The 22,963-nt window shown below is 46.6% G+C and overlaps 1 protein-coding gene and 1 pseudogene across 1 annotated transcript in view; one reads left to right on the forward strand and one right to left on the reverse strand.

The window, feature by feature from the left end:
• Dynlrb1 (dynein, light chain, roadblock-type 1) overlaps positions 1 to 15,477 on the forward strand; it is a 19,311-nt gene extending 3,834 nt beyond the window's left edge. Inside the window, exons 2-4 of the mRNA XM_013011044.1 lie at positions 7,179 to 7,254; positions 10,281 to 10,448; positions 14,971 to 15,477. Of these exons, the coding sequence (XP_012866498.1) occupies positions 7,179 to 7,254; positions 10,281 to 10,448; positions 14,971 to 15,014 (288 nt within the window). The 3' untranslated portion in view covers positions 15,015 to 15,477. The remainder of the gene's footprint in view (positions 1 to 7,178; positions 7,255 to 10,280; positions 10,449 to 14,970) is intronic.
• LOC105981739 lies at positions 1,470 to 2,676 on the reverse strand (annotated as a pseudogene).
• Positions 15,478 to 22,963: the final 7,486 nt, after the last annotated feature.

Here is a 22,963-nt window from a genome sequence, read left to right on the forward strand (position 1 = left end):
AAAAAAAAAAAAGAGTCTCACAGACTTTCCTGCTGGCTTTGAAGCACAATCCTCAGATCTCAGCCTCCTGAGTAGCTAGGATTATAGGTGTGAACCACGGGCACCTGGCCATGACTCTTTCTATGTGTTTGAAATTTAGGTGTATATTCTACTTCCTATTGGATTCTTGGTGTTTTTCTGAATAATTTTATGTGATGTTTTTGGAATTATTCTTTGATGAAAATGTTCTCCTCTGTGATACCTTATTGCTTACAGAGATTAACTATTATGCTCAGTCATCACATTGGTCACAGTTTCCTATGAATCCTTTACTTCAAATGCTTATCCCTCCTGTGCTAAATCAATAAAAAACCCCGGAATGTTACTGCTGCTTATATTCATCTGAAAGCCCCACAGACCTATAGGAGAGAGGGACTTTGTCTCCTTTCCCCATTGCCTAGTACTTTTCTTTCTCATCATTTAACTTAGCTTGAAGATAACATTCTCAAGTGTTCCTGAGCACACTATCCAGAGAAGCATCTTTTACCCCTTCAGCTTATCTCTTGCCCTGTGAGAATCTTTTTGAATTTATTGCTGAAAGCTGGTGGGCTTATGCCTATAACCCTAACTACTCAGAAAGCTGAGATCTGAGGATCATGGTTCGAATCCAGTCTGGGCAGAAAAATCTGTGAGACTTTTTTTTGGGGGGTCTGGTCATGGGGCCTGAACTCTGGGCCTGGGTGCTATCCCTCCACTCTTCAGCTCAAGGCTAGCGCTCTACCACTTGAGCTACAGCACCCCACTTCCAGCTTTTTTCTTTTTGCTTATATGGTGCTGAGGAATCGAACCCAGGGCCTCAGGCATGCAAGGCAAGTGCTCTACCACATAGCCACCTTCCCAGCCCCATGTGAGACTCATATCTCCAGTTAACCACCTAAAAAACAAAAGTGGAGCTGTGGTTCAAAGTGGTAGCACTAGCCTTGACCAAAAAAATAAAATCCCAAAGACAGTGCCTAGGCCCTGAGCTCAAACCCCAAGACCAAGGCCCCCCTCCCACCCCCCCACAAAAAAAATTCCACTGAGCTCTCTAAGGGCAGGCACTTTATTAACTGTTGTCACTGGTATTCAGCATTTGGTTTCCCCATCAGGTCTGAAACTCCTGAATTCTGGACTTAAACTTCGCCTTCGTAGTGCTGGGACCACAGGCACGTGGTCCTGTGCTTCCTTTTAGCTTGTACTTTGACCTTTATATGCTTTTGGTCAGAACTCTTCTTTGTAAACCTAAGTTTCCTTATCTGTAAAGTAGAGATAATCCTAATCATGGAAGGTGAATGAGAGGTTCAGATGGTAGTATAAAGCCCATGTAAGTACTCAATACATAAATATCTATGTACACATATATATACATACATACACACACCTTTGTGTCCTGTTTCTGATAAGTGTTTGTTTTTTAAACAGATCTCAGTGGCTGGTTCTTTTTTTTTTTCTTTATTAAAATACTGAGTTTATTTCCCATGTGTATTTTGTACCCCACCATTTTCACATCTGACCATCACTTCTGCTAGATCCACCATAGCATTCCACACATACTTAAGTCCAAGCACAGGGTGGAGCTCTGTCTTTAAAAACTAAACAGGCATTTTGGACAATAGGTTCTTGGCAGCTGAGCCTGAACAACATTTATCAAACACAGTAGGAAGAGTTCTCACTTAGCATTATAAAAAGGACAGACAGATATCAACTCTTACAGAAATGAAATGAGACGGAAAATTTCAACAAACTGTTAAAACTACTTTCTTAAAGAGATTTCCTCCATTGCCAGAGATCTTGAATAGCCTCCTGGTCAGTCATCCGTAAGCAATTCTTCACACAATTGAACTTGGCTTCCACTTTGGGGAGAGAACCACCTTTTTCTATACTTGCTTGCATTTTTGCTTTAATGTCTTCTACCGAACTAGGTCCTTTTGGTGTTTTAGAAGTTTTTTGCTGTTTTTTGAAGGATTCTTGACCTTTTGATCTTGGTGTCGCTGGTTTTGAATCTTTTCTGTTCTGGTTTGACTTTTGCGCATTTTTGGCTGGAGTATCTTGTATAGATTTCTTCACTGGAACTTTTTCTTCTACTTCCTCATCATCAAAATCATCATCATCATCATCATCATCATCTTCCTCCTCCATCTTCCTCAGCAAGTTTTACTTTTTTCTGTACAACCTTGCTACCACCTTCAGGGGCAGACTGCTTTCCAGACATGCTCAACAGTTTTACATCCTCGTCTTTTTCATCTTCTGACTCTGCATCCTCCTCCACAGCAACTAAGTGCTGTCCACTGATGTGCACAGGCCCTGAACCACACTTCAGCCTGAGGATCACAGGCGGTGTGATTTCAAAGCCCCCAAGGGACACCAGTGTGTTGGCTGTACAGACATTTTCAAAGTTGCCAGAGTAACTTTAATTGGACTTCCCTCATAATTCATTGCCTCTGCTTCAATGATATGCAATTCATCTTTTGCACCAGCCCCTAAACTAATCGTTCTTAGTGATAACTGGTGCTCGTTTTCATCATTATCCACCTTAAAGTGATCATCTTTGTCAGCCTTCAGTTTGCAACCGAATAGGTAGTTCTGGGGCTGCAGCGGGCTCATGTCCATATCCATGGAGTCCTCCATGGGTGGTGCATGGTGAGGGCAGGCGGCCAAGAGGAGAACAGGACAGAATCACGCCCGAGTGGCTGGTTCTTTAGTGGCTGTTAGTACCAAGGATTGAATTCAGGACTTTGTGCTTACTAGGCAAGCAGTCTACCAACTTGAGCATGTACTTTCTCAGTGGCTAGTTTTCATTAAACTTAGGGTCACCTAAACTTTAGCTTTTTTTTCTTCTGGTACTCTTTGTTTGTTTTGTGGGTCCGGTCATGGGGCCTAAACTGGGCCTGGGCGCTGTCCCTCAGCTCTTCAGCTCAAGGCTAGCGCTCTACCACTTGAGCCACAGCACCACTTCCGGCTTTTTTATTTTTGCTTATGTGGTGCTGGGGAAATAGAACCCAGGGCCTCATGCATGCAAGGCAAGCGCTCTACCACTGAGCCACCTTCCCAGCCCTCTTCTGGTACTCTTAAGACTATGCCAGCAGAGCAGATCCAGTGATGACTTGTGCTTTCACCTGGGAAGATATGTGTAAGCATCAGGATGTCGTGGTGAGGAATGTCAGGAGCTGATACCATAAAGGCCAACTCTTGCTGCAGGCACACAGCCTTCTGGAAATCCTGCCTGGCAAGCTGGAGGCCCTGAGTTCAAAATCCTAGTACCACTGAGGGTGTGGAGGACCTTTTTTCTTTCTTTCTTTTTTTTTTTTTTGGCCAGTCCTGGGGCTTGGAGCCCGGCCTGGGCACTGTCCCTGAGCTTCTTTTTTTTTTTTTTGTCAGTCGTGGGGCTTGAACTCTGTGCCTGGGCGCTGTCCCTCAGCTCTTCAGCTCAAGGCGAGCACTCCACCACTTGAGCTACAGTGCCACTTCCCGTTTTCTGGTGGTTTATTGGAGATAGGAGTCTCACTGTCTCTCCTGCCCGGGCTGGCTTTGAACCGCGATCCTCAGATCTCAGCCTCCTGAGTAGCTAGGATTACAGGCGTGAACCACCAGCACCCTGCTGTCCCTGAGCTTCTTTTGCTCAAGGCTAGCACTCTACCACTTGAGCTACAGCGCCACTTCCAGCTTTTTCTGTTTATATGGTACTGAGGAATGGACCTCAGGGCTTCATGCATGCTAGGCAAACACTCTACCACTAAGCCACATTCCCAGCACCCTGAGGACCCTTTTTAATGTTGTTGTTGTTCGTGGGGCTTGAACTCTGGGCCTGGTTGCTGTCTCTCAGCTCTTTAGCTCAAGGCATATGCTCTACCAATTGAGCCACAAAGTCACTTCTGGCTTTTTCTGTTTATGTGGTGCTGAGGAATCGAAAGTCTCATGCATGGGAGGCAAGTACTCTACCACTGAGCCACCTTCCCAGCTCCTGGAGGGCCTTTTAGTAGAGACAATATAACAGAACAAAAAGGGCTATTTTGAGGGTGAAAAGGATGGAAAGGGAGGAAGGAGAAGAAAGAGGTGGAGGAGAGAAAGGAAGGAAGAAGGAAGGAGTATCTATAATTTTTCATAGCCTTCTTGTCATGCATTTGTAGTCACCACGCATTTTACTTTTGCATTTTGCTGTTTCAGTTAGCATCATATCACAGAACTTTCATGGTAGTATCACAATCTTCCGTCATTAATATGTGTAATACATTTCTATGAGTGAATATTGGCCTTATCTCTAGTTGTTGGGCATTTAAAATTCCTTTTGCTTTTTGCTATTGTAGATATTATTGCAGCAGACATCTTACTGTCATCTTTTTCTTTCTTTTTTTTTGGGGGGTGGGGGCGGTCCAGTCGTGGAGCATGAACTCTGGGCCTGGGCACTGTCCCTCAGCTCTTCAGCTCAAGGCTAGCGCTCTACCACTTGAGCCACAGTGCCACTTCCGGCTTTTTTCTTTTTGCTTATGTGGTGCTGAGGAATCGAACCCAGGGCCTCAGGCATGCAAGGCAAGCACTCTACCACTGAGCCACCTTCCCAGCCCACTGTGATCTTTTTCATTCTGTTGGGTTACCTTTTTTTTTTTTTTTTGGTCGGTTGTAGGGCTTGAACTCTGGGCCTGGGCGCTGTCTCTGAGCTCTTCAGCTCAAGGCTAGCACTCTACCACTTTAGCCACAGTACCACTTCTGGCTTTTTCTGTGTATGTGGTATTGAGGAATCGGGGTTTCATATATGCTAGGCAAGTACTCTATTTACTCTCTTAAAAGGAATGTCTGTAGGGTAACAAGTCAGAATGTACACTATTGATCTATCATACTTATCTCGACTCCCAAATAGCACCTGGCACATAGTAAGAACTCAGTGAAGATCTTTTGGATGACAGGATCTCCAGCATGCATGACCCACAGCTTCCACAGAGCCAGTCCTGTCTTTTTATCCAGGATTCAGATGTTGAGCTGCTTATTCTTTTGTATGAGGTTCTTATGTGCCGTTCCCTACAACCTTTGAGAGTATTCTTACATCACTAGAGAGTGGGTGGTAGTGTCAATCTTGTGCTTTCCAGAAAAACAACAATTCATTGTGCTATCTCCAGCAGTTATTTAGGAGCCTCCACACATACATACTGTAGTTGGCCCCTGGTCTTCTGGTAAATGGAGCTTCTGTTTCCATGACTATCCACCTCTGATTGTGGGTAGTCTAGAAGGACCTTCTGAGAACAAGCATACTTCAAAGATAGGGTCCAGCCACCAGAAGAGTTAGGCCTAGGTTTGTTGAACAGTTGTTTATCAAGTTCCTATGCTGCAGACCATTTTAAGGATTCTATATAGTTAGACAAGTGCCTGACTCATGTCCCAGAAAGATATAGCCAAAGTCTTAGAGGTAAGTAAGACTCCATCCACTATGTTGGGGATCCATAAAGGCTTTTAAAATAGGTGATGTCTTAGGTCAGGTGTGGTGGCACACAGCTACAATCCTAGCTACTCAAGAGGCAGACATCAGGAGGATCATAGTTCAAGACCCACCTGGGGAAAAAATGAATAAGTGTCCATCTCAACAAACAAGCCAGGCATGGTAATACATAACTATAATCCCAGATACCCAGGAAATGTAGGTACGAGGATCACAGTCTGAGGCCAATCTGGACAAAAGCACAAGATCCTATCTGAAAAACAGTTAAGGTAAAAAGGTCTGGGAAATAACTCAAGTATAAAGAACATCTACCAGAGAAGCATAAGGCTCTGAGTTTGAACCCCAGGATTCCCTCCCCCCCCCAAAAAAAAACCCCACTACGGTGTAGTGTAGAGGACTTTGGGACTTCAGCACAGAAGAAACCTCATAGAATAAAAAGGACAGGAGGTATGAGCAGGGAGATGGAGAATGGAAGGGAAGGTGTGAGAGGAGTTACAGTTTAGAGGGCCTTGAATGACAGGGTGAGAAACCAAACATGGATGCCTATGTTGACAAACCCCATGTGCTGAAATGCCTCACCCTGACTGGCTAATCAGGATTAATGGTCCCCTTCCTGTGCACACCTCCTGTGACTGTGTGTCATGTGTCACACTGTCCACATTTTGCCTTATTATGTCATCTTCATGGAGTCATTTTCTTTCAAATGTTTTCAGGTAAGTTATTTGGGCCACAAATGATACAGAATCTCCTTCCTGTTAGAAATCAGTTGGAACATAAAACCTTTTGGAATTTTTTTTTTTTCTGTCAGTCATGGGGCTTGAACTCTGGGCCTGAGCATTGTCCCTCTGCTCTTCAGCTCAAGGCAAGCACTCTATCACTTGAGCCACAGAGCCACTTCCTATTTTCTGGTGGTTAATTGGAGATAAAAGTCTCATGAACTTTCCTGCCCGGCTGGCTTTGAACCGTGATCCTCAGATCTCAGCCTCCTGAGTAACGCGTGGCTCCCGGTTGGAATTGTTTTAAGAGGAGGGAGTAGGATGGAAGAGTCATACGGGGGTTGCAGTGGGTTTGGTGGATACACTGTACACTTGTGCAAAGCTTTTGCAATGAAATCCCCTTGTATAACTAATGTGTACTAGTTTTTAAAAAAGAAAAGAACTGCTGTTGGGTTTGACTTTTTAAAAATCAGAATGCCGGGCTGGGAAGGTGGCTCAGTGGTAGAGCGCTTGCCTTGCATGCTTGAGGCCCTGGGTTCCATTCCTCAGCACCACATAAGCAAAAAGAAAAAAGCCGGAAGTGGCACTGTGGCTCAAGTGGTAGAGCGCTAGCCTTGAGCTAAAGAGCTGAGGGACAGTGCCCAGGCCCGGAGTTCAGGCCCCACGACTGGACCCAAAAAAAAAAATCAGAATGCCACCTGACAGGAGAATCACATTCTCCAAAGAATGTCTTTATATTCTGCTCCCAAAAAACTGAAGGATATGGGACTAATTACACCTGATGGGCAAGGGCCGGGAGCAGCCTGCCTCATGCAGTGCTGTTAACTACTGCTGTCTGAGGTACAGCAGTGGCCTCTGGACCCCGCAGCTCAGATGACCTCTCACAGCGCACACCTGAGAGGTTTTGTGGCATGCCAACCAAGTGCCTGATGTTACTGTTTGTTAGTGGGAGATACGTTTGCCTGGGTTCAAGCTTGCCTGCCTGGCATCTCCTAATCTTGGTCTCTTTCTGACAGGCAGAGGTGGAAGAGACACTGAAGCGACTTCAGAGCCAGAAGGGAGTGCAGGGCATCATCGTGGTGAATACAGAAGGTACAGCCTCCCTCCAGCCGTGACTCCCACCCAGGCAGGGCCCCATCGGTAGCCACACACTCACACACTGCTTAAACTTGTGCTTGGCCATCATGTGGTTAATATCATTTTAAATTTCCTAACATCATCTTTTTAACATTCCCAATGTTCTGACACTATAATTGCATGCTAGGCAAGCATTCTATCACTAAACCACCTTCCCAGCCTTTACAAAGCATTCTTTTTGTTTTGTTTTTTGTGGGTCATGGAGCTTGAACTCTGGGCCTGGGCGCTGTCCCTCAGCTCTTCAGCTCAAGGCTAGTGCTCTACCACTTGAGCCACAGCACCACTTCCAGTTTTCTGGTGGTTAATTGGATATAAGAACCTCACTGACTTTCCTGCCCCGGCTGGCTTTGGACCGTGATCCTCAGATCTCATCCTCCTGAGTAGCTGGGATTATAGGCATGAGCCACCAGCACCCAGCCCACAGTGGCATTTCATACAGATGAAATGAGGGAGTCTGAGAAGGTTAACTCACTTGCCTAAGGCCTCACAGCACTGATGGGGCAGAGCTAAGCCGGGGCCATCAGATTCTGAATCCTACTCCATCATCACTCCCATTATGGACTGAGGATAGCAGGAGACACTGTTCCTACCGCCTCCTTAGGAGGCCTCAGGGGACTTTGGTGTGATGGTGGCCATGCAGGTCCCAGTAGCAGCTCAGCCGTCCTTTACAGATACCACTCCAGCCTTTGCCAGTGACTCTCAGAAGAATCTCTCAGTTCTGCCTCTTTTACCACCATATCCTCTTCTGCACCTGCTTGTGTTTCTGGTGCCTAAGAAATCAAGTTGTAAGGTTGTACTTGTTTCTTGCCACCTGTTGGTTGGACTGAGGATGACTGTCTGAATAATCTCTGGGCTGGTTACTTGTGAACCAAATTAGCAGGGTCCTACCCCAAAGTCTGGCCCCTTGTATGTGAGGAGTCATTCACACCACATACTTGAGAAGTGAGTGTCAGTTGGTCCTGTGGATGGAGCCTTCTGCTAAGTGACAACTAAATGCAGGCACCCAATAACCTCACTGTGGCCTGAAGTGGCCACTTGATCGTGGTTGAGCCACATTCCTCACCTCTTTGACAGTAGGTGCCATCCAGTGAGTGGTTTGTTTATTATTTGTTAGCCTTTGTTTTTAATTAGTTTACATTAGATAGACAGAAAGGGATTTCATTGCTTCATTTCCACACATGTGAATGCTGTCCATTTAATTGTTTGATCCTCAAGGAAAAAAAAAGACATTGTAGACAATAATAATAATTGCCCAAATTATACTCAGTCTAACTTATAAATTTCTGACTTTAAAGTGCTCCTAGCAATAGGAGAATGGATTGACCATTTTTTATTTTGTTTTATTTTGTTTTGGTGCTGGGAATTGAATGCAGGGTCTTACACAAGGTAAGCACATTTTATCACTGAGCTGCAGCCCCAAGCCCATAATTAGATCTTTGAAAGAGATGACAATGCTTCTACAAAGGGTGTGCACAGGTGTAGACTCATGCTGCAATTTGGGAGGCACCATCATGTGCACAGGCATGTTTACAACTGGGCCCTAAGCTTACCTGGTAATAATACCTATGGGTTGGGGCTGGGAAGGTGGCTCAGTGGTAGAGTGCTTGCCTTGCATGCATGAGGCCATGGGTTTGATTCCTCAGCACCACATAAGCAAAAAAGACCAGAAGTGGTGCTGTGGCTAAAGTGGTAGAGTGCTCACCTTAAGCTGAAGAGCTGAGGGACAGTGCCCAGGCCGAGTTCAGGCCCCACGACCAACCAAAAAGAAAAAAAAAAAAAGTAGCTATTGGTTAAGCTGGTTCCTAGTGGCTCACACTACTCAGGAGGCTGAGATCTAAGGATCACTGTTCAAAGTCATCCCAGGTAGGAAAAAGTTCGTGAAACTTTTATCTCCAATTAACCACCAGAAAACCAGAAGTGGCACTCTGGCTCAAAATGGTAGAGTGGTAGTCTTGAGCAGAAAAGCTTAGAGATAGCACCCAGGCCCTGCATTCAAGCCCACAACCAACCAAAAATAAAAAAGCTGGGCTGGGCCGGGCGCTGGTGGCTCACGCCTGTAATCCTAGCTACTCAGGAGGCTGAGATCTGAGGATTGCGGTTCAAAGCCAGCCCGGGCAGGAGAGACCATGAGACTCCTATCTCCAATAAACCACCAGAAAATCGGAAGTGGCGCTGTAGCTCAAGTGGTAGAGCGCTGGCCTTGAGCTGAAGAGCTGAGGGACAGCGCCCAGGCCCAGAGTTCAAGCCCAATGACCGAAAAAAAAAAAAAAAAAAGCCGGGCTGGGGCTGGGAAGGTGGCTCAGTGGTAGAGTGCTTGCCTTGTATGCATGAGGCTCTGGGTTTCATTCCTCAATACTACATAAGCAAAAAAGCCGGAAGTAGTGCTGTGGCACAAGCTGGAAGTAGTGCTGTGGCACAAGTGGTAGAGTGGTAACCTTGAGCTAAAGAGCTGAACGACAGTACCCAGGCCCAGAGTTCAGGCCCCATGAGGAACAAAAAAAAAAAAAAAGCCAACCGGTTACATTGTGGCACAAGCTGACCATTTTTATTTCTTCTTTCTCCTTTGCAGACTGCAATTTGTTAGTGCTGCCCTCCTATTCCAACCATTATGGAATAGTACCTCTCCTTTACTTGCTGGAACCAGTCTGGCAGTGTGGCCCTGGGAAAGAGATTTGCAGTGGGCCCTATGGGTCTGGCCTCAGTGCTCATCTGATGTGAGCATATAGGCAGGTCATCCTATTATTCGGGGCTCCTGTTGCTTCACTGAGAAATGAAGATGGCTATACCACCCTCAGAGGGTTCTGGGCCTGCCTGGCACTTACATATTTAAGCATTGTGCGTATTATAAAGCAAGTCATTTTGAGTAGTAGCATTAAGTGTTAACTGCCAACCTGATATTCTAGAGTCAGGGCGGTGGGGTCAGGATCTTGACAGAAAGAGGCCCCCATGTCCTACTCAGTTTCTATCTGCTCTTCCCTCAGGCATTCCTATCAAGAGCACCATGGACAATCCCACCACTACACAGTACGCCAACCTCATGCATAACTTCATCTTGAAGGCTCGGAGCACTGTGCGTGAAATTGACCCCCAAAATGACCTGACCTTCCTTCGAATTCGTTCCAAGAAAAATGAAATTATGGTTGCACCAGGTACGATTTACTTCACCTCCCCACATAGGAGCAGGCTCAGCAAATTCTGTGGCCCATCTGGAAGCCTTGGCAGAAAAGGCTTGAGGTGTGGAGGCAGTGTCTTCCTGCCTAGCCACCTTCAACTGGTGTCTCCCAACAGATCCTCTTAATGATTGTAGACCTCACTAGGGAATCATAGACTAATGGGGAAGAAAGACATGCAGCAAAATGCAGATCAGCCAACTTCGTATGGGAGATTCTAAGAGCATTTGGAATACAGGGGGGTCACAATAAGGTCTGCCTGGAGCCATTGGCAAAGGCTTCCCAGATGTAGTAATGTTAGAGCTGAATCTTGAAAACCATCAAAGAATGGATGTAGGGCTGGGAAAGGTGGCTCAGTGGTAGAGCGCTTGCCTTGCATGCCTGAGGCCCTGAGTTCAATTCCTCGCACCACATAAGCAAAAAAGAAAAAGACTGGAAGTGGCGCTGTGGCTCAAGTGGTAGAGTGCTGCCTTGAGCTGAAGAGCTGAGGGACAGCGCCCAGGCCCAGAGTTCAGGCCCCACAACCTGACCCAAAAACAAAAAAGAATGGATATAGTGGATTTGGGGGACGTAAGGGGGGGGCTGCAAAAGCTTTTTTTTTTTGGTCAGTTGTGGGGCCTGAACTCTGGGTCTTCAGCCCAAGGCTAGTGTTCTACCACTAGAGCCACACTACCACTTCAAACTTTTTCTGCTTATGTGGTGCTGAGGAACAGAACTCAGGGCCTCATGCCTGCAAGGCAAACACTCTACCACCTTCCCAGCCACCTTCCCAGCCCACAAAAACTTTTTGTTTTTTGAACTCTGGGCCTGGGCACTGTCCCTCAGCTCTTCAGCTCAAGGCTAGTGCTCTATCACTGGAGCCACAGAACCACTTCCAGTTTTCTGGTGGTTTATTGGAGATAAGAGTCTCACAGACTTTCCTGCCCAGGCTGGCTTTGAACTGCAGTCCTCAGATCTCAGCCTCCTAGGATGAGCTAGGATTACAGGTGTGAGTCACTGGCGCCCGGCTCAAAATAGCTTTTATAAAACAAATAGCTGGGCTGGGAAGGTGGCTCAGTGGTAAAGTGCTTGCCTTGCATGCATGAAGCCTTGGGTTCGAGTCCTCAGCACCACATAAGTAGAAAAAGCCAGAAGTGGTGCTACAGCTCAAGTGGTAGAGCACTAGCCTTGAGCTGAAGGACAGCATCCAGGCCCACAGTTCAGGCCCCACAACCAACTCCCCCCCCCCCAAAAAAAAATAGCTTTTGCCAGGCACCTGACTTACTTCTATTTTTAATAGTAATTTTTTATGTGTATAGGTTGCTTAAACACAAAACTACTAGTCACCTAACTTGTATTCTCAGTTGCAATAGAATATCATTATGGGAAGAACCAAGCTTTATACTGAGTCTGAGAAGTCTCAAAGCAGACAAGGCCAAGTCTGCCATTTCTCCTCTGCTCAACTGGTGCAGCTGCCCCCTACCACCTGCCCCAGCCCACTCTGTATAAGTACTTGCCTTAGCTCAGGCAAGGACTTGAACTCTGGGCCTCAGTGTTCTCCTTAGTAAAATGGGAAAATGCTGTTACTGCTGCAGTGTGATTCTGGGAGCCCTGAGGTGCAGCATGAGAAGTGGTGGCCCAGGCGTGACACGTGGAAGCCTTGGTAAATGGCCACGGTGTGATTATTAAGCAGAGCTCACTCTTCTTCCCCTCCTGTCTGTAAGCTGAAGGGTAGCCAGGCCTTCCTGTCTAGATGTCCAGTCAGCTTTGTCCCTCTTTGACCTAGTGCCTTTTCTTGTCCAGACAGCCTGGAAAACCAACAGCTGAGCTGTGAAAGGAACTTACTTTACCCCAAGACCAGTGAGTGTGAGGTTGGAATTCTGCCTTCCACACTAAGTGGCAGTCTTCCCAGAAGCTGCAGCATCAGTATCACTGGGAACCCATTATAAATGGAAATTCTTGGGCTTCACCCAGACCCACACACAGACCAGTGGCTGTGGGTGGGCCAGTGGCCCTGTAGGTGACTGGAGGCCCTCCATCTTAAGGAGAAACCTCTTACACCTCAATGCCCCTATCAGGAAACAGGAGTACCCAAGAAAGCTTTCTCAAACTATGCTTCAGAAGTAAAAGAGGAAGCTGGGTGCTGGTGGCTCACACCTGTAATTCTAGCTGCTCAGGAGGCTGAGATCTGAGGGTCTCGGTTCAAAGCCAGCCCAGGCAGGAAAGTCCAAGATACTCTTATCTCTAATTAACCACTCAGAAAACTGGAAGTGGCACTGTGGCTTAAGTGGTAGAGCACTAGCCTTGAGCTGAAAAGCTCAGGGACAGCGCTCAGGCCCAGAGTTCAAACCCCACGACCGACCAAAAAAAAAAAAAAAAAAGAAGTAAAAGAGGAGCTGGGTACCCATGTCTCACACCTGTAATCCTAGCTACTCAGGAGACTGAGCTCTGAGGATCATGGTTCAAAGCTAACTGGGACAGAGAAAAGTCCATGAGACTTTTGTCTTCAAATAACCACCAGAAAATCAAAGTGGCACTGTGGCTCTAAGTGGTAGAGCACTAGCCTTAAACAAGCTCCAGTACTGCACCCAGGCCTATGATCAAGCCTCACAACCAACAACACACACACACACACACACACACACACACACTACTCAGGAGGCTGAGATCTGAGGAGTGTGGTTCAAAGCCAGCCTGGGCAGGAAAGACCATGAGACTCCTATCTCCAGTAAACCACTAGAAAAATAGCTCAAGTGGTAGAGCGTTCGCCTTGAGCTGAAGAGCTGAGGGACAGTGCCCAGGCCCAGAGTTCAAGCCTATGACTGACAAAAAAAAAGGAAGGAGGAAGCTCATTCATGAAGTAGCTAAGCAGTATCACAGACAACCTAGGCAGAGTACAGCAGTGAGATTCAAATGTCTGAGGTGGCAAGAAAAGCTGGCAGCTTCTGTATGCCTGCAGAACCCAAATTGGCGTTCTCATTAGGATCAGAGGCATAGATAGTCTGAGACCAAACGCCCACAAATGCTGCAGCCTCGTTGCCCTCACCAGATCTCTAGTGGCAGTTTTGTTCAGCTCAAGCACACTCGCTTAACACAGCTAAGATGGAACTGTGTGTTGCTTAGGGCTACCCAAACCTGGTGCCAGTAAATGAACTTCACGCTGCAGATGGAGCCCAGTGATAGGGCTCTACCTCCAGCGGCAACATCAATCAGTCAACAAACAAACTAATCATAACATGATTGCATGATTATGGCAAAGTCCGTAAGAAGTGCTTTGCTGGGCTGGGAGTGGTAGAGTGCTTGCCTAGCCTGAATGAAGCTCTGAGTTAAATTCCTCAGAACCACATATACAGAAAAAGCCAGAAGTGGGCTGGGAAGGTGGCTCAGTGGTAGAGTGCTTGCCTTGCATGCCAGAGGCCCTGGGTTCGATTCCTCAGCACCATATAAGCAAAAAGAAAAAAGCCGGAAGTGGCACTGTGGCTCAAGTGGTAGAGTGCTAGTCTTGAGCTGAAGAGCTGAGGAACAGCACCCAGGCCCAGAGTTCAGGCCCCATGACAGGTCCCCAAAAAAAAGAAAAAAGAAAAAGCCAGAAGTGACATTGTGGCTCAAGTGGTAGAGCGCTAGATTTGAGCAGAAGAAGCTCAGAGAGAGTGCCCCAGGCCCTGAGTTCAAGACCCAAGACTGGCAAAAAAAAAAGTAAATTGCTTGGACAGACAGAAGATGACTGGTATCTTAGTAAATAAAGCTTCTTCTTCATGGAGGATCTGATTCCTGATATTTGCATCATTGGAAAAGAAGCAAATAACTTCCTGTTTTCCTTCAAATTGTCTCCATGGGGTAAAGTGAAGAAAAAAGCCACCCTTTTTGTAAAAGGTAGAGACCAGATCAGCAGACTTATTATTAGTAGAATAAACTGCAATGCCTACCATGGTAGGTTTTGTTGTTGTTATTGTTTTTTGCCAGTTTTGGGGCTTGAACTCAGGGCCTGGGCACTGTCTCTGAGCTTCTTTTGCTCAAGGCTAGGACTCTACCACTTGAGCTTCAGCACCATTTTTGGCTATTTCAGTGTATGTGATACTGAGGAATCTAACCCAGGGCTTGATGCATGTGAGGCAAGCACTCTACCACTAAGCCACATTCCCAGCCCCTAGCATTGATGTGGTTTTTTGTTTTTTTTTGTTTTTTTTTTTGTCGGTCGTGGGGCTTGAACTCTGGGCCTAGGCACTGTCCCTCAGCTCTTCAGCTCAAGGCCAGCGCTCTATAACTTGAGCCACAGTGCCACTTGCGGTTTTCTGAGTGGTTTATTAGAGATGAGAGTTTCATGGAGTTTCCTGCCCGGCTTTGAGTCGTGATCCTCAGAGTAGTTAGGCATGAGCCACTGGCACCCGGCAGCATTGATGCTAAGGTTTTCCGCTCTCTTCCCATTTTGTAGTTAGTGATTTAAGAAATTATTTGATTTCTAGTGTTGTATTTATCTTGTTCTGTATTTAGTGATTTGTTTTTTCATTTTTCTCTTTTTCAGATAAGGACTATTTCCTGATTGTGATTCAGAATCCAACAGAATAGCCACTCTTGGCTCCCCATGTCATTCCTTAATTTAATGCCCTCCAAGAATTACAATGTCAATCATGTCATCTGACCAGCCCATAAAGATGACCATAGATTCCTCGTGAAACAATAGAGATCACTGTAGATTCTCATAAGCCAATTCAATGACAAGGGTGGGTTGGCAGCTCCCCTCTACCTTCACCAGATGGAGGAATTCTTCTCCCCTTCCCAGCTCCAGTGACCCCAGAGTTCCCAGGAGGCTCCTCCTTCCCTTCCTGGCTTTGGAGCCTCCCTTTAGGAGAAGCCCACACCCAGCTTCCTTCTGACCTTCAGTTCACTGTTGCTCTTGGAAAAGGTTGTTTTTCTTTAACTAAAAATAACCAAGCCACTTATTCTGCTGTTGTGTCTGTGAACACGGGGGTGGGAAGGCCTCTGTGTCTCCATGTGGTCTGAAAAGTAAACTCCCTCCTCCTGCTCCTGGTGTTGTTGCTGGGCTGCATGCCTACTGTCTTTGTGTTGTATCCTCAGTGAAGCTTGCCCTGGTTCCCAGCCTTGTCCCCCCTTTTATCACTTCCTACTTCCGCCTGGATTTTTCTTTTTTCTTTTTTTTGTTGGTCGTGGGTCTTGAACTCGGCCTTGACGCTGTTCTTGTGTTTTTCAGCTCAACTCCAGTGCTCTGCCACTTGAGCTACAGCGCCACTTCCGGTTTTTTGGGTGGTTTATTTGAGATAAGAGTCTCACAAGGCTGGGAAGGTGGCTCAGTGGTAGAGCGCTTGCCTTGCATGCCTGAGGCCCTGGGTTCGATTCCTCAGCACCACATAAGCAAAAAGAAAAAAGCCAGAAGCGGCACTGTGGCTCAAGTGGTAGAGAGCTAGCCTTGAGCTGAAGAGCTGAGGGACAGCGCCCAGGCCCAGAGTTCAGGCCCCACTACCGGACCCAAAAAATAATTAATTAATTTTAAAAAAAAAGTCTCACAGACTTTTCTGCCAGCTGGCTTTGAACCATGATGCTCAGATCTCAGCCTCTTGAGTAGCTAGGATTACAGGTGTGAGCCACTGGCCCCCGGCTTTGCCTGGATTTTTCTTTTTTTTTCTTTTTTTTGGGGGGGGTCCAGTCATGGGGCCTGAACTCTGGGCCTGGGCGCTGTCCCTCAGCTCTTTTAGCTCAAGGCTAGCGCTCTACCACTTGAGCCACAGCGCCACTTCCGGCTTTTTTCTTTTTGCTTATGTGGTGCTAGGGAATCGAACCCAGGGCCTCATGCATGCAAGGCAAGCACTCTACCACTGAGCCACCTCCCCAGCCCCTTGCCTGGATTTTTCTATTGCACTACTTGGGGTAAGGAGATAGTGATCTCTATTGAGCCTCCAGAAATTACTACCTGCCTTAAGATGCAGGATTAGGAATATGCTGGGCAGAGTGGGGTGGGGTAAGGTGAGATTGGAAGAGTTCCTGAGGCCTCAGGAAGGAAAACAAGGCTGACTCAAATAGTCCATCTTCCCCAGAACCCCTGGATGGTCCCCTTCACTTGAGGGGAGCTCCTTCCAAATGATCATCCACACTCTTGCATCCAGGTATCATTTTCTCTACTTAGAAACCACCATTTGGCCAGGCATTCATAGTTCAGGCCAATAGTCCTGGCTACTTGAGAGGCTGAGATCAGGAGGATTGTGGGTCAAGACCATGTGAGCAAAAAAAAGACCATTGTGAGCAAAAAAGGCACATAAGAACCCCATCTCAACCAGTAAAAAGCTGGGCACGGTGGTTCATTTTGTACTATCCCAGTTAGGAGGGAAACATAAATAGGATCTCAGGCCACAAAAGCAAAACCCTGTTCCAAAAATACCAGCGCAGAGGGCTAGAGATGTGGCTCAAGTGTGGAGCCCTTAGCAAGTACAAGGCCCTCAGTTCAAACCTCAGTACCACACACAAACACACATGCATATGCTGGGTCCCAGTCATTCAATGCCCAGAACCCTTGCTACTTGAGAGGGTGAGATCAGAAGGATCAAAAGTGGGCCTGGTGGCTGTGTGAGAGGGGAGGCTTAGATCAGGAGGACTGAGGTTCCTGGCCAGTCTAGGCAGAAAAGTGTAAGACTCCACTGCATAGAAGCTGGGCATGCTGACGTGCACCTGTGCCCAGCAGGTACCAGAAGTCTAATGGGCTTGCATTTCTGGCACACATCTGGATGGGAATAAGACCCTATCCTAAAAATAACGGGGTGTGGCTCCAGTGATCAGCGCCAGCCTCGCAGTAGGAGGCCCTAGGCTCAAACAGCAGAACCACAAAAACAAACTACAGGTATATTTGGTTTTGATTGGATTTTGCCTGTACTAGAGCCGAGTGGGGAGTGGCCTTGGCCTTGTTCACCCCACAAAGAGAGAGGAAAAATGAAAGTTCACAGTTCCCACACAAAAATGACAGCTGGCTCAGCTTGGCACGTGCCAAAAGCAGAGCTTGGGCTTGGCCTTCATTTCTCATGAATTTTCAAAGATGTGCCCCTCCCCACTTCCCACCTTTTTGGTGTTGGGGTCCCCTCTGCCTGCTCCTTTGTTGGTCCACCTCCCTCATAGTGGGGAGGCCCATCGTGGCCTCACCCCCTCTGCCTTGCGGCCCCTGGCCGCAGTCCTGCCTTGTCCTGTGTCCTCTAGCGTCCCTGCTAGGACTAGGCTTTGTGAAGCCGAGCTCACACTGATCAACCTACAAATGGGTAGTTCCTGGAGTTCTGCAAAAGCAAGGCGAAAGGAGGTTGCCAGCTTCGTCTTCTTTGTCTGGGGTTTGAATGCCTCTTCCATGCTAGGTAAAGGAACACGATGCTGGTCCCAAGTCTTCTGTAGCATTGGTGGAACAGGACAACTCCATGTGGCTGTCCTTGAGCAGGTATACGTGCCTACTGTGTGCTGGCCTCCACAGCAAGGACAGCATGACAAGCATCCTCATGAGCATGACACAAACATCTGCTCAGGCCTGCCTGGCCACTCAGTCATAGTTGCTGAGACTGAGGACTGCAGAGTTGCTTTTTTAAGGCTGTCATTGTTTTGCAACCCGCAGTGAGGGTGCAGAGCCATTGACGGGCATCCCATAGGCCATGATTGAGTTCAGACCTGGGAGAACACTTGAGCAATGAAGAACATGAGGCGGTAGCACATACCTGTAATCTAGCTGCTCAGGAGGCTGAGATCTGAGGATCATGGTTCAAAGCCAGCCAAGGCAGAGAAGTCCATGACACTCATCTCCAATTAATGACCAGAAAATTGGAAATAGTGCTGTGGCTCAAAGTGGTAGAACACCAGGCTTGAGCAAAAAGAGCTCAGGGACAGGGGCTGGGAAGGTGGCTCAGTAGTAGAGCGCTTGCCTCGCATGCATGAGGACCTGGGTTCGATTCTCAACACCACAAAAGAAAAAAAAAAAGCAAGAAGTGGCACTGTGGCTCAAGAGCTGAATTGCTGAGGAACAGCGCCCAGGCCCGGAGTTCAGGCCCCACCACAGCTAACACACACACACACACACACACACACACACCAAAAAAAAAAAAAAAGAGCTCAGGGACAGCTCTGAGTTCAAGCCCCAAAAACAACCAAAAATAGTAACAACAACAAAAAAAAAAAACCATGAAGGGAGGAGTTAGGTAGAGCTGTTTTACACTGCTTGCCTAGTATATGTGAGGCCCTAGGTTTGTCCCTACCACCACAAAAAATAAATAGAATAAATTCAGCAGAAGTGTGACAATATAAGTTGAGGAAATCTCCCAGTTTAAATATGCCTATAATCCCAGCTACTCAGGAGTTGGTGATTGGGAGCATCACAGTTCCAGACCACATCAAACCAAGACAAAAAATGTTCCCCTGCCCTCACGATCTCAACAAATAAGCCAGACATAGTGACTCACACGTGTAATCCCAGCTATATAGGAAGCATAGGAGGAAAAGCAGTCCATATAGGTCCTAGGCAGAGAAACACAAGACTTAATCTAAAGCAAAAAGCTGAAGATGGGGCTCAATGGGTAGAAAACTTGCCTAGAAACTATGGAGTGTTGGGTTCAAATGCCAGCCAATAGACTTAGGAGAAAAATTGAGAGAGAAAAACAAAGTTAAGGATCAGTATAAAAATGTCACAATTAGGGCTGGGAATGTGGCTTAGTGGTAGAGTGCTTGCCTAGCATGCATGAAGCCCTGGGTCCAAATCCTTAGAACCACATAAACATAAAAGTGCTGGGGCTCAAGTGATAAGAGCCTTAAGCAAAAGAAGCCCAGAGACAGTGCCCAGGCCCTGAGTTCAAGCCCCACAATGCACAAAAAAGTCAATTAAACTGTTATTCTGTATAATCTACACTAATAAAACATTCTAAATCGGCAGTACTCGGGATTGAACTCAGGGCCTTGAGTTTGGTAGGTAAGTGCTCTACCACTTAAGCCACGCCCTTAGTCCTAATAAAAGACATTTTAAAGAATCAGTCTGGGATAGTCAACCTTTATCAAGAGTTCCAGGACTAGCCTGGCACCAGTGGCTCACGCCTGTAATCCTAACTGCTCAGGAGGCTGAGATCTGAGGATCGCGGTTCAAAGCCAGCCTGGGCAGGAAAGTCCGTGAAACTCTTATCTCCAATCAACCACCAGAAGACCAGAAGTGGCGCTGTAGCTCAAGTGGTAGAGCACTAACCTTGAGCTGAAGAGCTGAGGGACAGCGCCCAGGACCAGAGTTCAAGCACCACGACCAAAAAAAAAAAAAAACAAGAGAGTTCCAGGACTAAAAACTAGGAGGAAAATTATAGACAAAAGACAAAGTCCCAGAACTAAGGACATGCATGTCCACAATAAAAGGCCTTTGAATCTCTAATTTTAAAAAGACTCAGGCCAAACCCCATCATTGTGAAATCTTAGAACACAGTGGACAAGTCAGACACAAGATTAGAAACTAGAACAGCGCTGGACATCCCCAGCAGCACCAGAAATGAGAAGACTTTGTGCCTCAGAGGTCTGAGATTAAAGATTAAAGCCAGGATAGAGCTTGAGACCAGCCTGAGCTACATAGTGAGACTTTGTCTCAAAAAATAAAAAATAACAATACAAGCCACTCACCAATGAGAATTCTCTTTCCAATCATCTATATATTTTTATTTCTAGACTTCACAAGGTACACCCATCTACGCTTTCACCAAGCACTACTGAAATAGGCCAGGAAACTAGCCCCAAGCATGATAGCACACACCTGGAGTCTTAGCTACACCAGAGGCTAAGATCTTGGAGGGTTGCAGTTTTAAGCCTGGGGAAAAAGTTCATGAGACCTTCATCTCAACCAAAAACCCTGCTTGGTGCCACATACTTGTCATCCCAGCTATGTGGGAAGTAGAAACAGGAGGACAGGCAGTTTTTTTTTTTTTCTTTTTCTTTCTGTATTTCAAAAGATATTTCAGCCGGGCACCAGTGGCTCACACCTGTAATCCTAGCTACTCAGGAGGCTGAGATGTGAGGATCGTGGTTCAAAGCCAGCCAGGGCAGTAAAGTCCGTGAAACTCTTATCTCCAATAAACCACTTAGAAAACCAGAAGTGGCACAGTGGCTCAAATGATAGGACGCTCGCCTTGAGCTGAAGAGCTGAGGGACAGCGCCCAGGCCCAGAGTTCAAGCCCCACGAATGACCAAAAAAAAAAGTCTCATGGGGACTTTTCCGCCTGGGCTGGCTTCAAACTGCAATCCTCAGATCTCAGCCTCCGGAGTAGCTAGGATTGTAGGCATGAGCCACCAGCGCCCAGCTTCCTCATTACTTTCTTAATCCTCTTCTGTCTTTCATCCTCCCTTTTGAGTGGTTTTTAGTGGGTTTTTGTCTTTAGTGGTTTTTTTTTTTTTTGCCAGTCCTGGGGCTTGAACCCCCTTAGCTTCAGGCTAATACTCTATCACTTGAGCCACAACACTACTTCCAGCTTTTTCTGTTCACATGGTGCTGAGGAATGGAACCTATGGCTTTGGGCATGCTAGGCAAGCACTCTACCACAGCCACATTCCCAGCCTTTAGTGGGTTTTTATGCTTTTTTTTTTTTTTGTCGGTCGTGGGGCTTGAACTCTGGGCCTGGGCGCTGTCCCTCAGCTCTTCAGCTCAAAGCGAGCGCTCTACCACTTGAGCTACAGCACCACTTCCGGTTTTCTGGTGGTTTATTGGAGATAGGAGTCTCACGGTCTCTCCTGCCCAGGCTGGCTTTGAACCGCGATCCTCAGATCTCAGCCTCCTGAGTAGCTAGGATTACAGGCGTGAGCCACCAGCGCCCGGCTTTTATGCTATTTTCATATACGTATAATGTACTTTGATCATATTTACCCTGGCACCCAGCTTCCCCCTCTACATGCCATATTCTCATATTCATCCTTCAGTTGATAGACACATAGGCTGATCTCATAGTACAGCCATTGTGAACTGTGCTGCTATAAACATGGGTGTGCAGATACCTCCATGGTATTCAGACCTGCATTTCTTTGGATCGATGCCCAGGAGTGGTGGAGCAGGATCGGCTGGTAGTCCTATTTTTAGTTTTTTTGAGGAACCTCCATACTGACTTCCATAGTGGCTGTACTAATTTAGTTCTAACCAGCATTGTATAAGGATCCCCTCCCCCTCCCCCATCCTCATCAGCATTTATTTTCCTTTCTTTTCCTTTTGTGCCCATTCTGAGGCTTGAATTCAGGGCCTGGACACTGTCCCTAGGCTTTTTTTGCTTAAGGCTAGTCCTTTACTACTTGAGCTACAGCTCCACTTCTGCCTTTTAGTAGTCAACTGGAGATAAGAGTCTCACAGCTTTAAACAGATTCTCAGATCTCAGCCTCCTGAGCAGCTAGGATTACAGGTGTGAACTATCAGTGCCCAACTTTGTTTCTTTTCTATTATTATTATTTAGTTGTAAAAAGAGATTACAATTCAGTAAGTCAGGTTATGAGTACAGTGTTCCTCAATGTCATACCTTTCTTCATTCTCTCCCATTTTCCCCCTACCTACAAGTTTTTCTTTCTTTCTTTCTTTCTTTTTTTGTCAGTCATGGGGCTTGAATTCTAGGCCTGGGAGCTGTCCCTGAGCTCTTCAGCTCAAGGCAAATGCTCTATCACTTGAGCCACAGCGCCACTTCCATTTTTCTGGTAGTTAATTGGAGATGGGTCTCACAGACTTTCCTGCCTGGGCTGGCTTTGAACCATGATCCTTAGATCTCAGTCTCCTGAGTAGCTATGATTACAGGCATGAGCCACTAGCGCCCAGCTGCTTCTTTTCTTGATAATGGCTATTCTCACTGGAGTGAGATGGAATCACAATGTTTGTGATTTGCACTTCCTTTATGGTTAAGGATGTTGAACCTTTCATGTATTTATTTGCTATTTATACTTCTTTTAAGAGCTGCTCAACTAATTCACTCATTTATTGTGTTTAAGCTTTGGAGCTCTTTATGTATTCTGAGTATGAATCTTTTGTCTGATGAATGGCTGGCAAGGATTTTTCCCCCCATTCTATAGGTTTAGATCTTTGGTCCATTTTGAATTACGTTTTGCACAGGGTGAGCATTAGGGGTCTGTCTTCAGTCTCCTACCTGTTATTATCCAGTTTTCCCAACACTGTGGGAAGCCAAGGAGCCTCAGAAGAATTTGCCAGGGTGAAAGAAGTTCTTGGAATGTGGAGGAGAATCGTGCTCCAAAGGCTTCACCTGGGACTCTTGTCCTGGAGAGCCAGAATCGCAGAAGCTGTTTCAGTTAGGGCACAGTTTAGCTGCAGGAAACCAAGAATAACAGGGACTTCGACATAAGAGCTGATCTGGTCAGCAGTTTGGGATTCAGGCTTCTTTTAATTTTCCACTACCTCCAAGGAGACCCCTGTCATTATTCAAGATAGCTGCTGAAGCCCCAGATCCTCACATTCAAATTCCAGGCAGCTGGTGGAGGCGGAGGAGCTTGAAGATTCCTCAGAAGCCCCGTACAAATGCATTGGTATTTCATTT

The sequence above is a fragment of the Dipodomys ordii genome, unplaced genomic scaffold (genome assembly GCF_000151885.1).
Source record: "Dipodomys ordii isolate 6190 unplaced genomic scaffold, Dord_2.0 Scaffold13, whole genome shotgun sequence".
Lineage (NCBI taxonomy): Eukaryota > Metazoa > Chordata > Mammalia > Rodentia > Heteromyidae > Dipodomys > Dipodomys ordii.